Source organism: Cervus canadensis, chromosome 14, assembly GCF_019320065.1.
Source record: "Cervus canadensis isolate Bull #8, Minnesota chromosome 14, ASM1932006v1, whole genome shotgun sequence".
Taxonomy (NCBI): domain Eukaryota; kingdom Metazoa; phylum Chordata; class Mammalia; order Artiodactyla; family Cervidae; genus Cervus; species Cervus canadensis.
In genome coordinates this window covers 25,681,487-25,700,626 of record NC_057399.1, presented here as the reverse complement: position 1 = coordinate 25,700,626, position 19,140 = coordinate 25,681,487, and the positions used below count along the sequence as shown (strand labels likewise).

Below are 19,140 nucleotides of genomic sequence, written 5' to 3'. Positions count from 1 at the left end.
AAGTTTAAGCAAAGATAGTTTCCCAGTAAGCATTTTAAGGTGCTAGATACTTATGAAATATATCTGGTGCAAAGAATTATTGGACATAAACTAATTTAGAATATTGTGCTTCTCTGGTGGCTCGGACGGTAAAGAATCCATATGCAATTCAGGAGACCTGCGTTCAGCCCCTGGGTTGGGAAGATCCCCTGGAGGAGGGCATGGCAACCTACTCCCCTATTCTTATCTGGAGAATTCCATGGACAGAGGATCCTGGTGGGCTACAGACCATTGGGTCACAAAGAGTTGGACACGACTGAGTGACTAAGCACAGCACAGAAGCATTTTGCTTTATCAAGGATTAATCAAGCCACTTAAAAATGAGTTATTTAGCAAGACTAGTTGTGTATTGATGCCAGTACTAGTTTGTGACAATAATTATGCATTTTCTAGTTTATAGAGTTGGAGGGGGATGCATTCAGAAGTAGTTTCAAAACATCAGATTTTATTTGCTTTTATTATTCAAGTTTAGTTTTTTAAAAGATACAGTTTTAAAGGAAAATGGCTCAGAAAATAGTGATTTTCATTGTTTTGTATGACTTAATCTAATCACTAGCATTCTTACTAGAAATTTTTCTAAAGTTAGAACATGGGCTATTTTTCTTGGTATTTGAATTTTTATTCCAGTATTCTTGCCTGGAAAATCCCATGGACAGAGGACCCTGGTGGGCTACAGTCCATAGGGTCGTAAAGAGTCAGACACGACTGAGTGACTGATCACGTGCACATTATCCATGCCTCTGTGATTTATATAGACTCTTTAAATACTGCCTGTGGATGTTTTGATTATATCTGTATTTGACTTGTACAGTTAATTCCATAAGATGCTTTTTCCTTTTTTGTCGCTTTGACATGAAGAAGTGTGGAGTTTTCTTGGCTACAGTCTGTCTATTGTTCAGATCCATAATATATGAGAGCATAACTTATTTTTCTCTTAAAAAAAAATAAACAAACTAAAGTCCATACTTTATTAAGATTTTCCTAGTTTCAACCTAATGCTCTTTTTTTTTTTTTTTTCTGCTCAACAATATTACCCAGGAAACCACATTATTATTTAGATGTCAGGTCTCCTTACGCTTCTTGGGGCTGTGACAATTTCTGAGACTACCCTTGTTTTTGATGATCTTGACAATTTTGAGGAGGAATATATTATTGTTGCACTCTCTTCTAAAATACTTTTCAGAAAAAGAAGTAAGCAATAGAAGCTATTCTCTCTTTATGCCACAGATGAACTTTACCAATGAAGATTAAACCTAAAGAATTTAGGTTTCTAAATTCTAAAAAGAATTCCTCCTTTATAGAGGACAGCTGTCATCACATATTACACTTCAGTGCATGTACAGAAGCAAAAGAATATACACCCACATGATTTGACCTCCAAGGTGTATAAGAAAAGAGGAAAAAATTGGGAGTAACTCTATGCCCAGAAGGCTTCCCTGGTGACTCAGATGGTAAAGAATCTGCCTGCAATGCAGAAGACCCAGGTTCGATCCCTGGGTCAGGAAGATCCCCTGGAGAAGAGAATGGCTACCCACTCAAGTATTTTTGTCTGGAGAATTCCATGGACTTTTAGCCTGGCAGGTTAAAGTCCATGGGGTCACAAAGAGTCAGACATGACTGAGTGACTAACAGTTTCACTTTTTCTTTCTATGCACAGAAAGGATCAAGGGGTCACTTTCAATAACTTCTACTATGAGTACATGTTTTCTGGCCTCACTTGAAACTGCTGCATGGGGGATGCAGACAGGATGAGGTGACTGCCAGAGCAAGTTGATAAGCACTGGATAGTTTGTTAAGGTAAGTCTGGGGCCCTTTCCAGTGGAAATCTCTGATTGCTATGATTAGGCAGGGCCTGCCTGAGAGACAGAGGCAGACAGAAGAATGAGGGGATCTTAGATTCTTGAGTTACTTTTCCTGCAGAATCTCTAGAGGTGTTTGAAGTTCAGAAGTATTAATAGTGTCACAACTCCTCTGAGTAAAATAACCTGATTTAGCAAATAAAAATACAGGATTCCCAGCTGTGTTTTAATTTTAGATAAATAACAAATAATTTTTTTTTTTTGGTGTAAGTATGTCCTATGCAATATTTAGGACAAGTTTAAGCTAAAAAATTTACTTACTGTTGATCTAAACATTCAATGTCCTGCATTTTCTCTGGCAACTCTATTCTGCTCCTAGTCCTTGAATTCCCTGGGTGTATGTGTGAGCAGGGGTTGAGGGGAGGAGGCAGAACTGAAAAGCAGGAGAAGGATGAAGGGTGTACAGTCTCTAGTTTCAGATCACGCATATCAGAGAGCAGTTTCCTTAATGTGAAAGACAAATGTGACATCATCTAGTCTCAAAAGCTACCCCAGGTGTCAGCATTTGAGAAACTATGGGCTTCCTAGATCTCTGGAACAACTTTTTTACTCCCTTTTCTCTTCATTTTTGAACATACTTAATAAATCTGTATCATATAAATAGTATTCTTTAATATATACAGATCCTAAAAAAGAATGAAATTCAATGGGACAAAAAAGAAGGAACAGCAAATGTATATTTTCCCTGTTCATTCTTTTCTCCCCCAGGTCCTGATCTATGGACGAGTGCTTAGTTTCATCTCTCTTTCTTGTCTTCCTCTTTCCATTCCACCTTACTTCTGATTTTCCCAGATGATAGAGAGAATAAAAACTGAATTGCACAAAAGTTACTTATATATTAGATAATTGAAAACTAAGCATAATTATAAAAATTAAATGTTAAACCATGTTACTTGCCCAGGCATAAGTTTTAAAATACACTGGAAGAAAAATTTAACAAACTAAAAGAATTTGAAACTGATATAAATATATTCTTGGCCACTAAGGAAGTCAGCAAAAGCATTACACTTGATATCCTTCACAAATCAACTGGGTTAAAATCAGAGAGCATTTCAAAGCCTGCACAAAATAGAGTTGACACACCATAATATTTTAATGGCATAAATTCCCTTAGCATCTACTGCTGCATAAGTAATGTTCATTATAGTGATTAGAAATGTTAATTTCTGAGAGCAATCATAATTTCCTTTAATCTTCTATGGCCGTGTTTTTAAAACAGCAAGTTATGACCCATTAGTGGGCCATAAATCAATTTGGTGGGATATAATAAGCATTAAAGAGAATAGAATAGGTTAGAATTGAAAATATCCAATTTCATTGCATACAGTAAATGTAAAAACTATTTTATTTATTTTATTTCAGCTTTCTAACTACATATGTGTAACTACTTGGTTATAATATAAAATGCATTTATATGGTCTGTCACACACATAACAGTTGGAAAACAACTATTATATATTAGAACAAATAAATTCTGACTAATGTGAAGGTGACGTACACTTGTCTCACAATCTGGTGGAAGAGAAAGAAAATATTTTGAATAGAAGATATTATGATGACTAATATTTTAACTGATAATTGGGCCACATCTCCATTTACTATGAGTTTTGGTTCAAGGAGATAAATGTGGTGTTTTACTTTATTTATTATCAAGGGACAAGGCATGCCTTTTACTTCATAAATTTTTATGATTCAATAGACATGACTGAATTGTAGTACATTTAAATTTTGCTGAGTGGCTTCACTGGTGGTTCAGTGGTAAATATTCACCTGCCAATGCAGAAGACACAGGTTCAATCCCTGAGATGTTACAGCAACTAAGCCTGTGTCCTAGTGCCTGGAAACCCCAACTACTGAGCCCTTGGGTCGCAACTACTGAAGCCCAAGTGCCCTAGAGTCCACGCTCCACAACAAAAGAAGCCACCACAATTAGAAACATGCATGCCACAATTAGAGAGTAGCCCCTGCTTGCCACAACTAGAGGAAAGCCTGTGCCGCAACGAAGACCCAGCACAGCCAAAAATTAAATAAATAAACAAAATTTAAAAAAATTTATAAATTTTCTGAAATCAAGTCACGCTATAGTAGGCCTATTATAGGGAAATTTAATAGCATTAAGAATGTCTGGAGATGTATGGAGAGAGTAACATGGAAACTTACATTACCATATATAAAACAGATAGCCAACGGGAATTTGCTGTTTGTCTTGGGAATTCAAACAGGGGCCTGTATCAAACTAGAGGGGTGGGATGGGGACGGAGATGGGAGGGAGGTTCAGAAGGAAGGGGATAGATGTATACCTATGGCTCATTCATGTTGATGTTTGACAGAAAACAACAAAATTCTGTAAAGCAATTGCTCTCCAATTAAAAAATAAAAAAGAATGTCTTACAAGAGAAGCCCTTATGTTATCAATAATTGGATGTGTCATGGTATTATTTGAGATTATATCCACCATTAGGAGACATAAGGTTGCTGTCTAATTCATTTAAATTAGTTTTGTACTCCCTGTGTATAGAATCTCTTTACCTTTGAGCAAAGCTGTCAGGATGGCTAAATCAATGTCCTGGTGTCCTTCTGATCCCATCCGAAATACTGTAATCTGCAATTTGAGAGAAGGTGACCATTAGCAATACATTTTTTTCCCTCAAGAGAAATTAAATCAATGAGACCATATTTGAACACAGACTATCTTAATATCTATAAGGTAGATTCTTAACCACAGAGAAAGCATACATGGCAAGAATTCAATTAGAGGGCTCTGCAATCCATTAAGAGGGAGATGCCTCAGTAGCCTCCAAACAGAAACCAATTTAGATAATTCACTGATTATGGTTACAATTTCTGAAGCCAGACACAAAGGAAAATGTCCCTGTTTTCATTTCACCTTTAGAATAAAAACTTACCAGATTTGCAGAAATGTGTAAGCCATAATTTAAACCGAGTTGAGAAATTAACTGTTTAAAAAGTTAGTACGCCCTTCAGTAAAGGTACCATGTGCATTTGTGCACGTGTTCGTGCCTGTATGTGTTTGTGTGTTTATGCATGTGTACAATATAGCCATCACTATGTTCTCTCCTAGCAATAGCTACTCAACGGTTTCAATACTGTGATGCCTCTAGATCCTTCGGTCCTCTCAACAACTTTAAACCTTCTTGAGAATGACTTAGCAGTATCCAGGTGGTAAGAAAGAGAAAGCAGACAATAAAATAACATTTTTCTTTTTAATTTTGGTAAGAAAAGTATTCTTTGGGGATGAATGAGGAGGCAGAGAGTACGGAGGTAGCTGCTGCTGCTTCTGCTGCTAAGTCGCTTTAGTCGTGTCCGACTCTGTGCGACCCCATAGACGGAGCCCACCAGGCTTCCCTGGGACTCTCCAGGCAAGAACACTGGAGTGGGTTGCCATTGCCTTCTCCAATGAGTGAAAGTGAAAAGTGAAAGTGAAGTGGCTCAGTCGTGTCCAACTCTTCACGACCCCATGGACTGCAGCCTACCAGGCTCCTCTGTCCACGGGATTTTCCAGGCAAGAGTACTGGAGCGGGGTGCCATTGCCTTCTCCGACAGAGGTAGCAGTGAAGGAGTAAAACATGCTTAATGATAATGAAGATTTTTTTTCCAAGTTAGAGGGAAGCTATTTAAGGAAGCCAAAAGATTTGAATATCTACATTGATTGAATTACTACTGTATTCAATTGCTTTAGACTTCAAGTTTGTTTACCTGTAAAATGGGGAACTCATAGGGCTTGCTTATTTCTAACTACATAGGAAGTAAACTTCATAGGATTGGCTAATACATAATTCTCGGGAAGATGGTTAAGGACAGGAAAGCCTCGTGTGCTTCAGTCAATGGATTGCAAAGAGTCAGAAACAACTCAGCAATTCAACAACATAATAATTCTAATTTTTTTACCATGATGAAGAGCACCGGTACCTAGACTCGCAGACTGTTAAACTATCAGTTGCTTAGAAATCCTCTAGCCCACTGCCCGGGGACAGAGTAATTTGTTTATGGTCAGCATCAAGTTAGAAGGACAGCTATACCAGGAAGTCAGTAGCTCTCTTGTTTCTGTCTTGTGCCTTAAATACGGGGAAGAACTAAGGGAAGGAGCAAGATCTTTGAGCACCTGACTCGAATTGGGTTAAGTGGCTGCTTAACCGTTCATATCTGTTTATGTCCTTCAATCAGAGCCTGCGGTGACTGTAAGGCAGAGATTACTAGTTGAAAAGCCTCATAGGCCTTTGAATTAAAAAACGTAAAAGATATAGAGGGAGCCAGGCAAAATCCACCTAAGTGCTGTGTTTGGCCTCCAGGCCACAGCTTAGACCTCTGACTGGTGGAGGCGGTACGCCCGCCTCCAGCAGGTTTGTACTAAAATCTGCTTCTGCATAAGCACAAGTTTGGCCAAAGTGCCAAACAGGACATTCTCCCAAACAGCTATTGATGCTCCCAGAAAATCCACTTGGGAGATGAGGGGCAGTTCTCTGTTTTGAACTCAGGAGTGCCTGAATTGGGAAGAAAACTTGAAGTCCACTGGAGAGAGAACCAAGAGGCAGAAGTGGAATTTTGGCTAAACCTTTAACTCTTTAAGCCAGGGCTGGCTAAGGTCTGAAAGGTATTATTGTGTGCTGAGCTGGTAGCAAATTACAGACTATCAGAATAACGTCTTTCATTGTTTTAGAAGAATTCAGAAATTAGGCATCAAATGGAACTCCTTAAACGTCTCACCTACTTGTTCTGCAGATGCCTAAATTCCACTGACTAATTAGAGATCCCACTTCAGATGCAAATTCTTCTGAGGCAGCAAATAGATAAATTTACTCTCAAATATCAGATTACCAGGCTTTCTTTGGAACAGATTTGAGGAGGGGAAAGGAAGGTTTACAGTATGGAGTTGCTAAAGGATTTTGGGGTGGGGGTGGTGGAGACACAGACATTTGTGCTATTGTTTATCAAGGAACCTGAGGTGGCATTGTGCTCTGGGGCATCAGATTTTCTGGAAAGCTGGTATGGAGGGAATAGCTGTCCACCTGTCCATGCCCCCATCCTGGTATGCTTAGACTGAAGAATCTAAGGACTCCAGAAAGAGTCTGACCAGAGGGAGACTGAAGGATCCAAAGATGAAATTTATTTTATAATTTTCCCTTGAGTTGACCTGAGATATTATATCTCCACTCCTCTAAATCTTTAAATTTAAATTTGAAGTTAAAATGTTTTAAATATCACTCAATTTATATGTCTTTCTCAGAAAAAAAGATGAGTCAAACAAGAAAACCAGAGTTGTCTTCACCTACCACCCTTGGTGTTGGCAAAGATGCAGAAAATCAGGTATTCTTAAGTATTCCTGGTGGGGATGTGAATTGAATAGTAGTTTTGGAGTATTATAGGTTGATAGAAAGTTTTTTGGTTTTAATATATTATTCAGTTCAGTTCAGTCACTCAGTTGTGTCCGACTCTTTGCGACCACATGGACTGCAGCACACCAGGCTTCCCTGGCCATCACCAACTCCCGGAGTTCACCCAAACTCATGTCCATTGAGTCGGTGATGCCATCCAATCATCTCATCCTCTGTCGTCCCCTTCTCTTCCTGCCCTCAATCTTTCCCAGCATAAGGGTGTTTTCAAATGAGTCAGATCTTTGCATCAGGTGGCCAAAATACTGGAACTTCAGCTTCAACATCAGTCTTTCCAATGAACACTCAGGACTGATCTCCTTTAGGATGGACTGACTGGATCTCCTTGCAGTCCAAGGGACTCTCAAGAGTCTTCTCCAACACCACAGTTCAAAAGCATCAATTTTTCGGCGCTCAGCTTTCTTTATAGTCCAACTCTCACATCCATACATGTCTACTGGAAAAACCATAGCCTTGACTAGATGGACCTTTGCTGGCAAAGTAATGTCTCTGCTTTTTAATATGCTATCTAGGTTAGTCATAACTTTCCTTCCAAGGAGTAAGCGTCTTTTAATTTCATGGCTGCAATCACCATCTGCAGTGATTTTGGAGCCCAAAAAATTAAAGTCAGCCACTGTTTCCCCATCTATTTGCTGTAAAGTGATGGGACTGGATGCCAAGATCTTAGTTTTCTGAATGTTGAGCTTTAAGCCAAATTTTCCACTCTCCTCTTTCACTTTCATCAAGAGGCTCTTTAGTTCTTCTTCATTTTCTGCCATAAGGGGGGAGTCATATGCATATCTGAGGTTATTGATTATTTCTTCCAGCAATCTTGATTCCAGCTTGTGCTTCATCCAACCCAGTGTTTCTCATGATGTACTCTACATATAAGTTAAATAAGCAGGGTGACAACATACAGCCTTGACATACTCCTTTTCCTATTTGGAAGCAGTCTGTTGTGCTATGTCCAGTGCCAACTGTTGCTTCTTGACCTGCATACAGGTTTCTCAAGAGGCAGGTCAGGTGGTCTGGTATGGCCATCTCTTTCAGAATTTTTCACAGTTTATTGTGATCCACACAGTCAAAGGCTTTGGCGTAATCAATAAAGCAGAAATAGATGTTTTTCTGGAACTCTCTTGCTTTTTCGATGGTCCAGCAGATGTTGGCAATTTGATCTCTGGTTCCTCTGCCTTTTCTAAAACCAGTTTGAACATCTGGAAGTTCATGGTTCCCGTATTGCTGAAATAGTAGCGTATAATATTTTGCTAATTGTTGTTAAATAAATAATAAAAAATAATTAATTAATGTATTATCATTTAACAACAAGTAGCAAAATATTATTTGCTACTATTTTATTTAGAATCTTTGTGATTATGTTAGTAAGTGAGGCTGGTATATGTCACCATTCCTCTTGGTTTTGATACAAGGGTTGCAGTAGTTTTTCGGTATAAGTTGGGAAGCTTTTTAAATTTACCTACGCCTTAGAACAATAAATGTAACATAGGAATTCTCCTTCAGGCAGATTTAGTAGAATATTTATAAGTTATCTAGCACTGAAGCATTTTTAGGGATAGATCACTGATCATCTTTATAAATTTTCAACAGCTATTAATCAGTTTAGATTTTCTGCCTCTCCTAGGCTCAGTTTTATATATTTTCTGATGTACTCAAAGATTTCATCTAGATTTTAAAGTTTGTTGGTATACAATTATACACATAATTCTCTTATTTAAAAATCTCCTTTATATATATAAATCTATGGAAGTTGTTTCATTCCTCTTTCATTTGATCAAAATCACTGTTATTTTAAAGAATCAGATTTTAATTTTATTGATCAATAATAGTATTACTTAAAATTTGAAGTTACTATTCTCTGCTCATTATTTCTTCTGCTTTTTCTTCCTTAGCTGTTCTTTTCCTAGAAGTTGACTTCCTGGTCAATTTATTTTCATTGTTTGTTCCTAGCAAATACATTTATATGTTTATGTATCTCATATGTTTTTATATGCCCTATGTAATTTTCCTTATTTTAAAATATTTGCAATTTATTTTCTCTTAAAATTGTTTTTAATACTAGAGAGTATATGTACATATATATTTATAACATTTTCTAAATGTATTATTTTGTTTGAAAAAAGTGTTTACTCCTTACTTGTTGGGTACAAGTTCAATATTATATACAGATTACATACTACTTTTAATTCAAACATCTACATATTTACTTGCTTCTTCTTTCTGATTACTCATGTTAAAATCTCCTATTAGGTCACAGCTATTCCTTGAAAGTAAACATTATTTCCTTTGTATGTTTTGAAACTTCTTATAACTATATACACATTGATAAAAAAATTGTGACAATCTGTTCTTGGTAGATTGAAGTTTTAATCAGCATATAAGGTCTCCTTTTCCTATTTAATGTTGTTTCTTTGTACTGTATTTGGTTTTATGTTAATTTTGTAGTTGTCACACACACACTTATGGGAGATTAGGATATGTCTGGTATATTATTCCATCTGATTGTCACTTTTCTGTGGTCACTTTGTTTTAGGTGTGGATCTTATAAACAGCAAGGCTAGTTGTCTTTTCTAAAACTCAAATAGAATCTCTCTCTCAAAGGCAGAAATGAATTCAGCTACATTTAATTACTAATTTTTTTGTGTTTTCTTTCATCATATTTTGTTTTCCGTTGTCTAGATTTTATTATCATTTCCCTTCTGCACCTTCCTTTTCCTTTAATAGTATCATATATTGGCATATATAATACGTACACATGGCAAAAACAATCCCAACAGTATAGAGAAATATATGGTAAAAATTAACTGTATCACTTCTGTCCTCAGTTTTCCAGCACCTCTTTAGAAAGGTAGCCAGCATTATTAGTTGTAGAGATGCTCTATACACATATAGAGAGAAACACATGTGTCTCCCTTTCACATAAGTGGTGGCAAGTTCTACATGCTACTTTATACTTCACTTTTTTTTTCACTTGACAATCTATCTTGGAGACCATTCCATTCAGCCACAAAGAGATGTGCACCATTATCTGTTCAGTGCTTAATGTTTCATTATATGCATGTACTTCTATTAATGAATATGTGGGTTGTTCCCAATCTTTTGTCAATATTAGCACCACTGCAGGGGATACCCTTGTATGCACATGGCTGAATATATCTATAGGATAAAATTTGTAGGTGTGGAACTTCTTGGCCTAGTTAATCTGAGAGGAGCTCTTTAATTCATTATTCTGATTCTACTCCCAGGACTCTCCTGCTATCTTTATTTTGATCCTTTATGGTAAGTGAAATAACTTAATTTTTGGAAAACTAGAGTGTCTATACCTGCTTTTAATAATCCAGAAATTACTCAAAATTTCTTATCTCCAAATATGTTACCCTTTTCCACCTTTGTCCATACTGAGCTCTGATAGGGATGCGTTTAAGGAATATATTTTTTGTCATTTTGGTTTTTTTGTCATTTGAAGGGTAGAAGAGATACTCATGTGTGTTCATTCTATCAAATCTTGTTAATGCAAATTTTAATAGGAAAAAATTTTAAATTAGGTAGAAGTCATTAATCTAATTATTTTAAAGGCAATTTAGTAAATGAAGCCTGATTTTCCTTGTAAGACTGGTATTTTCAACATGCAGCCTAAAATTGATTTGACATGGTTGGTTATTTTGTCAAAACACTATGGAATACAGAGAAATTAATGTGTTCTTCAAGATTTCAAAACAACAAACATCAAACATTTTTGTTACAGAAAAATACAACTTTCCCCCCAATTCAGTTTGACATTTTATGTCTTTAGCTTGCTTGTGGACAGACTGCCTTAACTTGGGTGGAATTCTGATTCTCACCGTGAATGCAAGTTCAACTGTTCAAGATGAGATGATTTCCCTGCTCTCTGCCCCTTCCTCCTATCTGCCAACCAGCTTCTCTGCTTCTGTTCCTGCTTCATTTTGCACCCCTTTAAAGTCAAGAATTTGTCACCCTCACCCTCTGCATACAAGTGATTCATTGAACACACCTTTGCCGAGCTTCTCTGTGCTATGCACTGTTTAGGAGCTGGGAACAAAGCAGTGAATGAAACTGACAACTCCTGCCTTCACAGAGTTAGTCTAGTGAGGATAGACAGAGGGAAAATAACTTATCATATGACATGTCAGATTGTGGAAAATGATGTACCGCAGTGCTTCTCACTATTCACTTCTTTCTCCATCCCCACTATCACACCATTGTTCAGTCTGTAGTACCTTAACTATTCCAATTGTTTCATTATTGGTCTTTCCATTCTATTCGCCATGCAGCTATTTAAGCAATCTTCCTGATTATATAACCCTCCTTATTAAAATTTTAATGGCCTCAATTATTTATGGTATAAAACTAAAAATTCTTAGCAGGGCATTCAAGGAATGTTGGTATTCCATTCCTGGCAATTTCTTTTGTCTTGTCTCTTGCTGACTACATCTTCACCACCATGCCCTTGCAACCTCTCCCACCACCACAGCCATGACCCAACCCCACACACCTGATGCCCACCTTGTGTGGAACAACTTAATCCTTTCAGGGGTTTGGATGTTGTTTCTAGCCTCTTAGCCTTTGTTCATTCAGTTCTTTCTTTTTGGAAAGCCTTTCTCTCTACTTGGTGAGCAAACTACAAGAATTTCATTGACATGTACTACTGAAGAAGCCTTTCTATAGAATTAGGATTGGAACCTTCACTTCTCTTTGTGTATTTATGACACTCTATAAGGCTGTCTAGCATACTACTTTAACCCTTCATTGCCCTTATTTGCACATATGTCTCTCTGTTTTTTTAAAGAGAGAACCACGTGCAGACAAGATTGCTAGTCCCTGCTCAGTAAATATTTGTTAAGTGGATAAATCATCACCAAACAGTTGTGTTCAGGAAACTGGTTTGGAGAAACCAAAAAGTAAAAAGTATCACATTTCACACACAAATGGTAACAGCTAAAGTGAACAGGACTGTTAGGCTACAGATCAAGAGTATATTTTAAGCATTAAGAGTCGATTTTAACACAAGAGTCTCCTGGACACTATATTACTGCTAAGCACTTAGTCAAACATTATGTGATAGAAACTAGGCAGACTGAGTTTTAGAAATTATTGAAGCTTTAGTGTTAATATATAATACAATATATAATAAATAAAAGAGGACAGTAAAAAAGCTGGCTTAAAACTCAACATTCAAAAAACTAAGATCATGGCATCTGGTCCCATCACTTCATGGCAAGTAGATGGGGAAAAAAATGGAAATAGTGACAGACTTTATTTTCTTGGGCTCCAAAATCACTGCAGATGGTGACTGTAGCCATGAAATTAAAAGATGCTTGCTCCTTGGAAGAAAAGCTATGACAAACCTAGACAGTGTAACAAAACCAAGACATCACTTTGCTGACAAAGGTCTGTATAGTCAAAGCTATGGTTCTTCCAGTAGTCATGTATGCATATGAGAGCTGGACCATAAAGACGGCTGAGTGCTGAAGAATTGATGTTTTCAAATTTTAGTGCTGGAGAAGACTCTTGAGAGTCCCTTGGATTGCAGGGGGATCAAATCAGTCAATCCTAAAGGAAATCAACCCTGAATATTCATTGGAAGGACTGATGCTGAAGCTGAAGCCCCAATACTTTGGCCATCTGATGCGAAGAGCCCACTCATTGGAAAAGACCGTGATGCTTGGAAAGATTGAAGGCAAAAGGAGAAGAAGGCCGGAGAAGATGAGATAGTTAGATGGCACTGCCGACTAAACAGATGTATTTGAGCAAACTCCGGGAGATAGTGAAGGATAGGTATGCCTGGTGGGCTGCAGTCCAGGGGGTTGCAGAGGTGGACATGACTTAGTGACTGAACAACAGCAAAAGTATTCATATGACTTTTATGAGATATAGGTGGCACCAATTAACCCACAAGTTTCACCACAGTGTTTGAAACTTTGGTGCCTTTTGGATTAAATCATAGTTTAGACAAAGACTTGAAGCAAGAATATACTACAGAAAAATGAAAAAGACCCAGAAATACAGAAATGATTTGGGAAAAGTGATTTTATGTTTGAAGATGGTTTGGTTCATTTTCTGAGCAGCAAACAAGTACAGTCACCACCTAAATAACAAAATAAGAGATTTTGTGGCTGAATTAATCATGGACTTCCCACTTATAAAAGCCTGCAGGTATAGTTGAACAAGATGAAGGTACAGAAAAAAAAATACTGAGAAAATTAAACTGACTCCCTTTCAAGGTGTCAGTTAATTAGCTTAATTTGTGATTTATATTTATGTCACAGTGAGCAATAAATCTGTGAAAGCAGACATGGAGATTGAGGCTGGCTTTTGAAAATGAAAATAACCATGATATCAAACTGAAAGACATCTATAATCTGCAAAAACACTTTGGTTCAATCTATCAAAAATAGAAAGAAACATTTTCACAATCATTTCATGCTGTGTTAGATATGGAAGAGATGATATCTGAGTTTAACAAATGCTTTGTAACGCGTCTTAGAATTTTAGACAAATACCATAGCTACACAACAGATAATCAGCAAAGTTTATATGATTTTTTTAGGAATTTAGAAAAGTTAAACAATAATAATGTTAACCAATAGACTTAAAGACATCAAACATGCTACATCTGGAAATTCCTTAAAGGACACATCTCTAAAATATTTCTTATTTACTCATTAAATTACTTAATAAAGCCTGGAGATGTGTTTCCTGAGGATAGAAGCAGGAAGAGAAGGAAAGAATCAGACTCATAAGTAATTCAATCATCACAATGCAAAGACTTTTAAAAATCATCAGTGTAGCAGAATATTTCTCTGATGAATTATTAATGTTCCAGATAATTCAAAATAATTGAGTGATTAATAGAAAGTGCAAAAATCCATGTTCATCATGATATAGAATAATACAAACCCCTTGATAAGGATCTAAACAGGAATCCTGGTTGGTAATAAAGGTCTCTGAGCAGATAGTGGCTTCAGTTTTCACTCTGGCACAATCAAAAGTCACTTAGTATAAGGGAAGAGAACAGTGAAGCTGGATGACTGGCATTCTATGCACCTAAAGTTTACTCCTATTTGATTTCCAGCATTTTGAAAGTGAACGCCCCTTGCTGACAAAACTCTTAAAGTTAACGTTTTGCCAAAGGGACGGGCTTCTAGTAATGAACGTGCTGATTTACATGGAGGAAAGGAGAAAATCAAAGGAAGTTCAAACATACCTAGGTTCAAGATGGAGGGGACATATGTATACTTATGGCTAATTCATTCTGTCATTAGGATGATTCCCAGAAGTTTGGGGATCTTGTCACTAGAAATGAGTCTCATAACTAGAAATGAATATTTTATGAAAAATACATCAATGACATAGCGGTTAGTTGTAGTTAAAAGGAAGCTTGTGTTGTCCTTGAATCAGATATGTTATAATGGCCTCCAATTCCATTAGTAAAAGTGCTGCAGAGAGGGTAGCAACTCTCATAAAGCTGGTTGCACCAAAATCGTAATGGGAAGAGACACATGCAAATATTGAAAGGGCAGACTTCACACATGGAGGCAGAGCAGCTACAAAGATCAGAAGTCCCGTCTCTATTGGCACCACTACTAACCACTGAAAGCTCTTGTCATGTCTGACTCTTTGCAATCCCATGGACTATAGCCAGCCAGGCTCCTCTGTCCATAGAATTCTCCAGGCAGGAATACTGTAGTGGGTTGTCATTCCCTTCTCCAGGGGATCTTCCCAACTCAGGGATCAAACCCAGGTTTCTGCATTGCAGGCAGATTCTTTACTGTCTGAGCCACCAGGAAAGCCTCAGTGGCTCAGTTGGTAAAGATCCTCCTGCAATGCAGGAGACCCAGGTTCAGTCCCTGGGTTGGGAAAATCCCTTGGAGAAGGGAATGGCAACCCATTCCAATATTCTTGCCTGGAGAACCCCATGGACAGAGGAGCCTGGTGGGCTATAGACCATGGGGTTGCAAAGAGTCCAACACGACTTAGCGGCTAAACCACCACCAGTCACCGCTAAGAATTTAAGCTCTTATTTTTTGGAGAAAAGGTCTTGAAATACAGACTGACCTCATCACTTTCTCCCAGTTTCACTTCCCTTATTTTTATTTTTTAAAATTATTTATTTTAATTGGAGGCTAATTACTTTACAATACTGTAATAGTTTTTGCCATACATTGACATGAATCAGCCATGGGTGTATATGTGTTCCCCCATCCTGAACCCCCCCCCCCACCTCCCTCCCCATCCCATCCCTCAGGGTCATTCCAGTGCACCAGCCCTGAGTACCCTGTCTTATGCATCAAACCTGGACTGGTGATCTGTTTCACGTATGATAATATACATATTTCAATGCTATTCTCTCAAATCATCCCACCCTTGTTTTCTCCCACAGAGTCCAAAAGACTGTTCTTTACATCTATGTCTCTTTTGCTGTCTTGCATATAGGGTCATCATTACCATCTTTCTAAATTCCATATATATGTGTTAATATACTGTATTGGTGTTTTTCTTTCTGGCTTACTTCACTCTGTATAATAGGCTCCAGTTTCATCCATCTCATTAAAACTGATTCAAATGCATTCTTTTTAATGGCTGAGTAATATTCCATGGTGTATATGTACCACAGCTTTCTTATCCACTCGTCTGCTGATGGACATCTAGGTTGCTTCCATGTCCTGGCTATTGTAAACAGTGCTGCGATGAACATTGGGGTACACATGTCTCTTCAATTCTGGTTTCCTCGGTGTATATGTCCAGCAGTGGGATTGCTGGGTCATATGGCAGTTCTATTTCCAGTTTCTTAAGGAATCTCCACACTGTTCTCCATAATGGCTGTACTAGTTTGCATTCCCACCAACAGTGTAAGAGGGTTCCCTTTTCTCCACACCCTCTCCAGCATTTATTGTTTGTAGACTTTTTGATAGCAGCCATTCTGACTGGAATGAGATGGTACCTGATTGTGGTTTTGATGTGCATTTCTCTGATAACGAGTGATGTTGAGCATCTTTTCATGTGTTTGTTAGCCATCTGTATGTCTTCTTTGGAGAAATGTCTGTTTAGCTCTTTGGCCCATTTTTTGATTGGGTCATTTATCTTTCTGGAATTGAGCTACACGAGCTGCTTGTATATTTTTGTGATTGATTCTTTGTCAGTTGCTTCATTTGCTATTATTTTCTCCCATTCTGAAGGCTGTCTTTTCACTGTGCTTATAGTTTCCTTCATTGTGCAAAAGCTTTTAAGTTTAACTAGGTCCCATTTGTTTATTTTTGCTTTTATTTCCATTACTCTGGGAGGTGGGTCATAGAGGATCCTGCTGTGATTTATGTCAGAGAGTGTTTTGCCTATGTTTCCCTTATTTTTAATTTTGTCTTTTGATGCTATACAGGTCCCAAGGCATACTGTCTCAAATAAGTAGGTGGTGCAAACGAAATCATTTGGTGAACATAAGCTTTGGATACTGTTGTTTTGTCTTGTCTTCTTTCGTTTGTTTTAGCATGTAAATCATGTCACAATACGGTAATTGTTGAATATTGGTCATGAACCCAAACAAGGCTCCTTAGGTCCATGTCTGGAATCTCCTTCACAGTCTAAAGAGCACTTTGTGATTCTAAGCTGACACACAGGGAGGACAGGAAAAAGTGACCAGCTGATTTTATGATGAGGGCAAAAACAGGAACAGGCTAAATGCCTCATCTACTAATTTTCTGGGGGAAATTTCAGTGGGGCTCTCTACAGGACTGGAAAGCAAAATACTGAAAGTCACTCAGTAGTGTCCAACTCTTTGTGACCCCACGGACTATAGCCCACCAGGCCCCTCTGTCCATGGAATTCTCCAGGCAAGAATACTGGAGTGGGTAGCCATTTCCTTCTCCAGAGGATCTTCCCAACGAGGGATCAAACCCAAGTCTCTTGCAACACAGACAAATTATTTACCATCTGAGCCAGGAGGGAAGAACACAGTTGAAACAAGATGACAACCTTTTATCTACTATCTCCTGCTTTTGGTTCTCTTACTGACAATTGATACTACCTCTTTCATGAATTATATTGCCAGGTGGTCTACCTTACTGGATACCAATGTGACAGATGCCAGTGACCAGCAATATTTCTAGAAATTTCTTTTTAAGCCTCATGGTCTTGGCTGGTAGAATCAAGAATATTTGTCATCTATCATCTTGTCAGCCAACCAGATGGGTGAAATTCAATTTGACCCAAAGTAATATTTTCCATCCCAGGAAGGACACTATTGTGTTCACATGCATTGTCATGTGTATTTTTATAAAATAAGTAGATGTTGCTGAGGAGAACATGCAGGACAACAGATGGTTCTTATAGGTCAACACCATATGGACTTTTTATTAGGGTGTAATAATTTTTAGTGTGGGTTTTTTTGGGTTCAGTTCAGTTCAGTTTTTCAGTCATGTCCGACTCTTTGCAATACCACAGTTCAAAAGCATCAATTCTTCAGCGCTCAGCTTTCTTTATAGTCCAACTCTCACATCCATACATATCTACTGGAAAAACCATAGCCTTGACTAGACAGAGCTTTGTTGGCAAAGTAATGTCTCTGCTTTTTAATATGCTGTCTAGGTTGGTCATAACTTTCCTTCTAAGGAGTAAGCGTCTTTTAATTTCATGGCTGCAATCACCATCTGCAGTGATTTTGGAGCCCAGAAAAACAGTCAGCCACTGTTTCCACTGTTTCCCCATCTATTTGCCATGAAGTGATGTGACCGGATGCCATGATCTTAGTTTTCTGAATGTTGAGTTTTAAGCCAACTTTTCCACTCTCCTCTTTCACTTTCATCAAGAGGCTCTTTAGTTCTTCTTCACTTTCTGCCATAAGGTAGTTTTATCTTTTATTCTTTATCATCACAGGATGAAACTGCATCTTTTTCTTTTTTTTAATTTATTTCTTTTATTGAAGGATACTTACTTTACAGAATTTTGTTGTTTTCTGTGAAACCTCAATATGAATTAGCCATAGGGATACATATATCCCCTCCCTTTTGGACCTCCCTCCCATCTCCCTCCCCATCCCACCCCTCTAGGTTGATACAGAGCCCCTGTCTGAGTTTCCTGAACCATACAGCAAATTCCCATTGGCTATTACATATGGTAATGTAAGTTTCCATGTTACTCTTTCCATATATCTCACCCTCTCTTCTCGTCTCCCCATGTCCATAAGCCAATTCTCTATATTTGTGTCTCCATTGCTGCCCTGTAAATAAATTCTTCAGTACCATTTTTCATGATTCCATATATGTACTCTAGAATATGTTATTTATCTTTCGCTTTCTGACTCACTTCACTCTGTATAATAGGTTCTAGGCTATCCACCTCAACAGAACTGACTCAAATATGTTCATTTTTATGGCTGAGCAATATTCCATTGTGTATATGTACCACAGCTTCTTTATCCATTCATCTGTCAATGGACACATAGGTTGCCACCATGTTCTAGCTACTGTAAATAGTCCTGCACTGAACAATTACCAACAGCTTCTTTAGTGGATCCTCTGGTCATATGGTTGCCATTCATAGTTTTTTTTTTTGTTTTATTTTTTTTAGGTCTCCAATGGCTGTATCAACATGTGTTTTTTTCAGTTTTGGTTTCCTCATGGTATATGCCTAGGAGTGGGATTGCTGGGTCATATGGTGGTTTTATTCCTAGTTTTTTTTTTTTTTACTTATTCCTAGTTTTTTAAGGATTCTCCATACCATCTTCCATAGTGGCTGTATCAATTTACATTCCCACTAATAGTGCAAGAGCATTCCCTTTTCTCCACACTCTCTCCAGCATTTATTGTTTGTAGACTTATTGACGA

The 19,140-nt window shown here is 37.7% G+C and overlaps 1 protein-coding gene across 13 annotated transcripts in view; it reads right to left on the bottom strand.

Moving 5' to 3' along the window:
- TRPM3 (transient receptor potential cation channel subfamily M member 3) overlaps positions 1 to 19,140 on the bottom strand; it is a 936,946-nt gene that overhangs the window by 134,402 nt on the left and 783,404 nt on the right. For all 13 annotated transcript variants that reach the window (XR_006272993.1, XR_006272994.1, XM_043487226.1 and 10 more), the window contains one exon: positions 4,428 to 4,500. Coding sequence is in view for 11 of the 13 variants with exons in the window: in XM_043487226.1 (XP_043343161.1) it covers positions 4,428 to 4,500 (73 nt within the window). In the remaining 2 variants the exon portion in view is untranslated. The remainder of the gene's footprint in view (positions 1 to 4,427; positions 4,501 to 19,140) is intronic.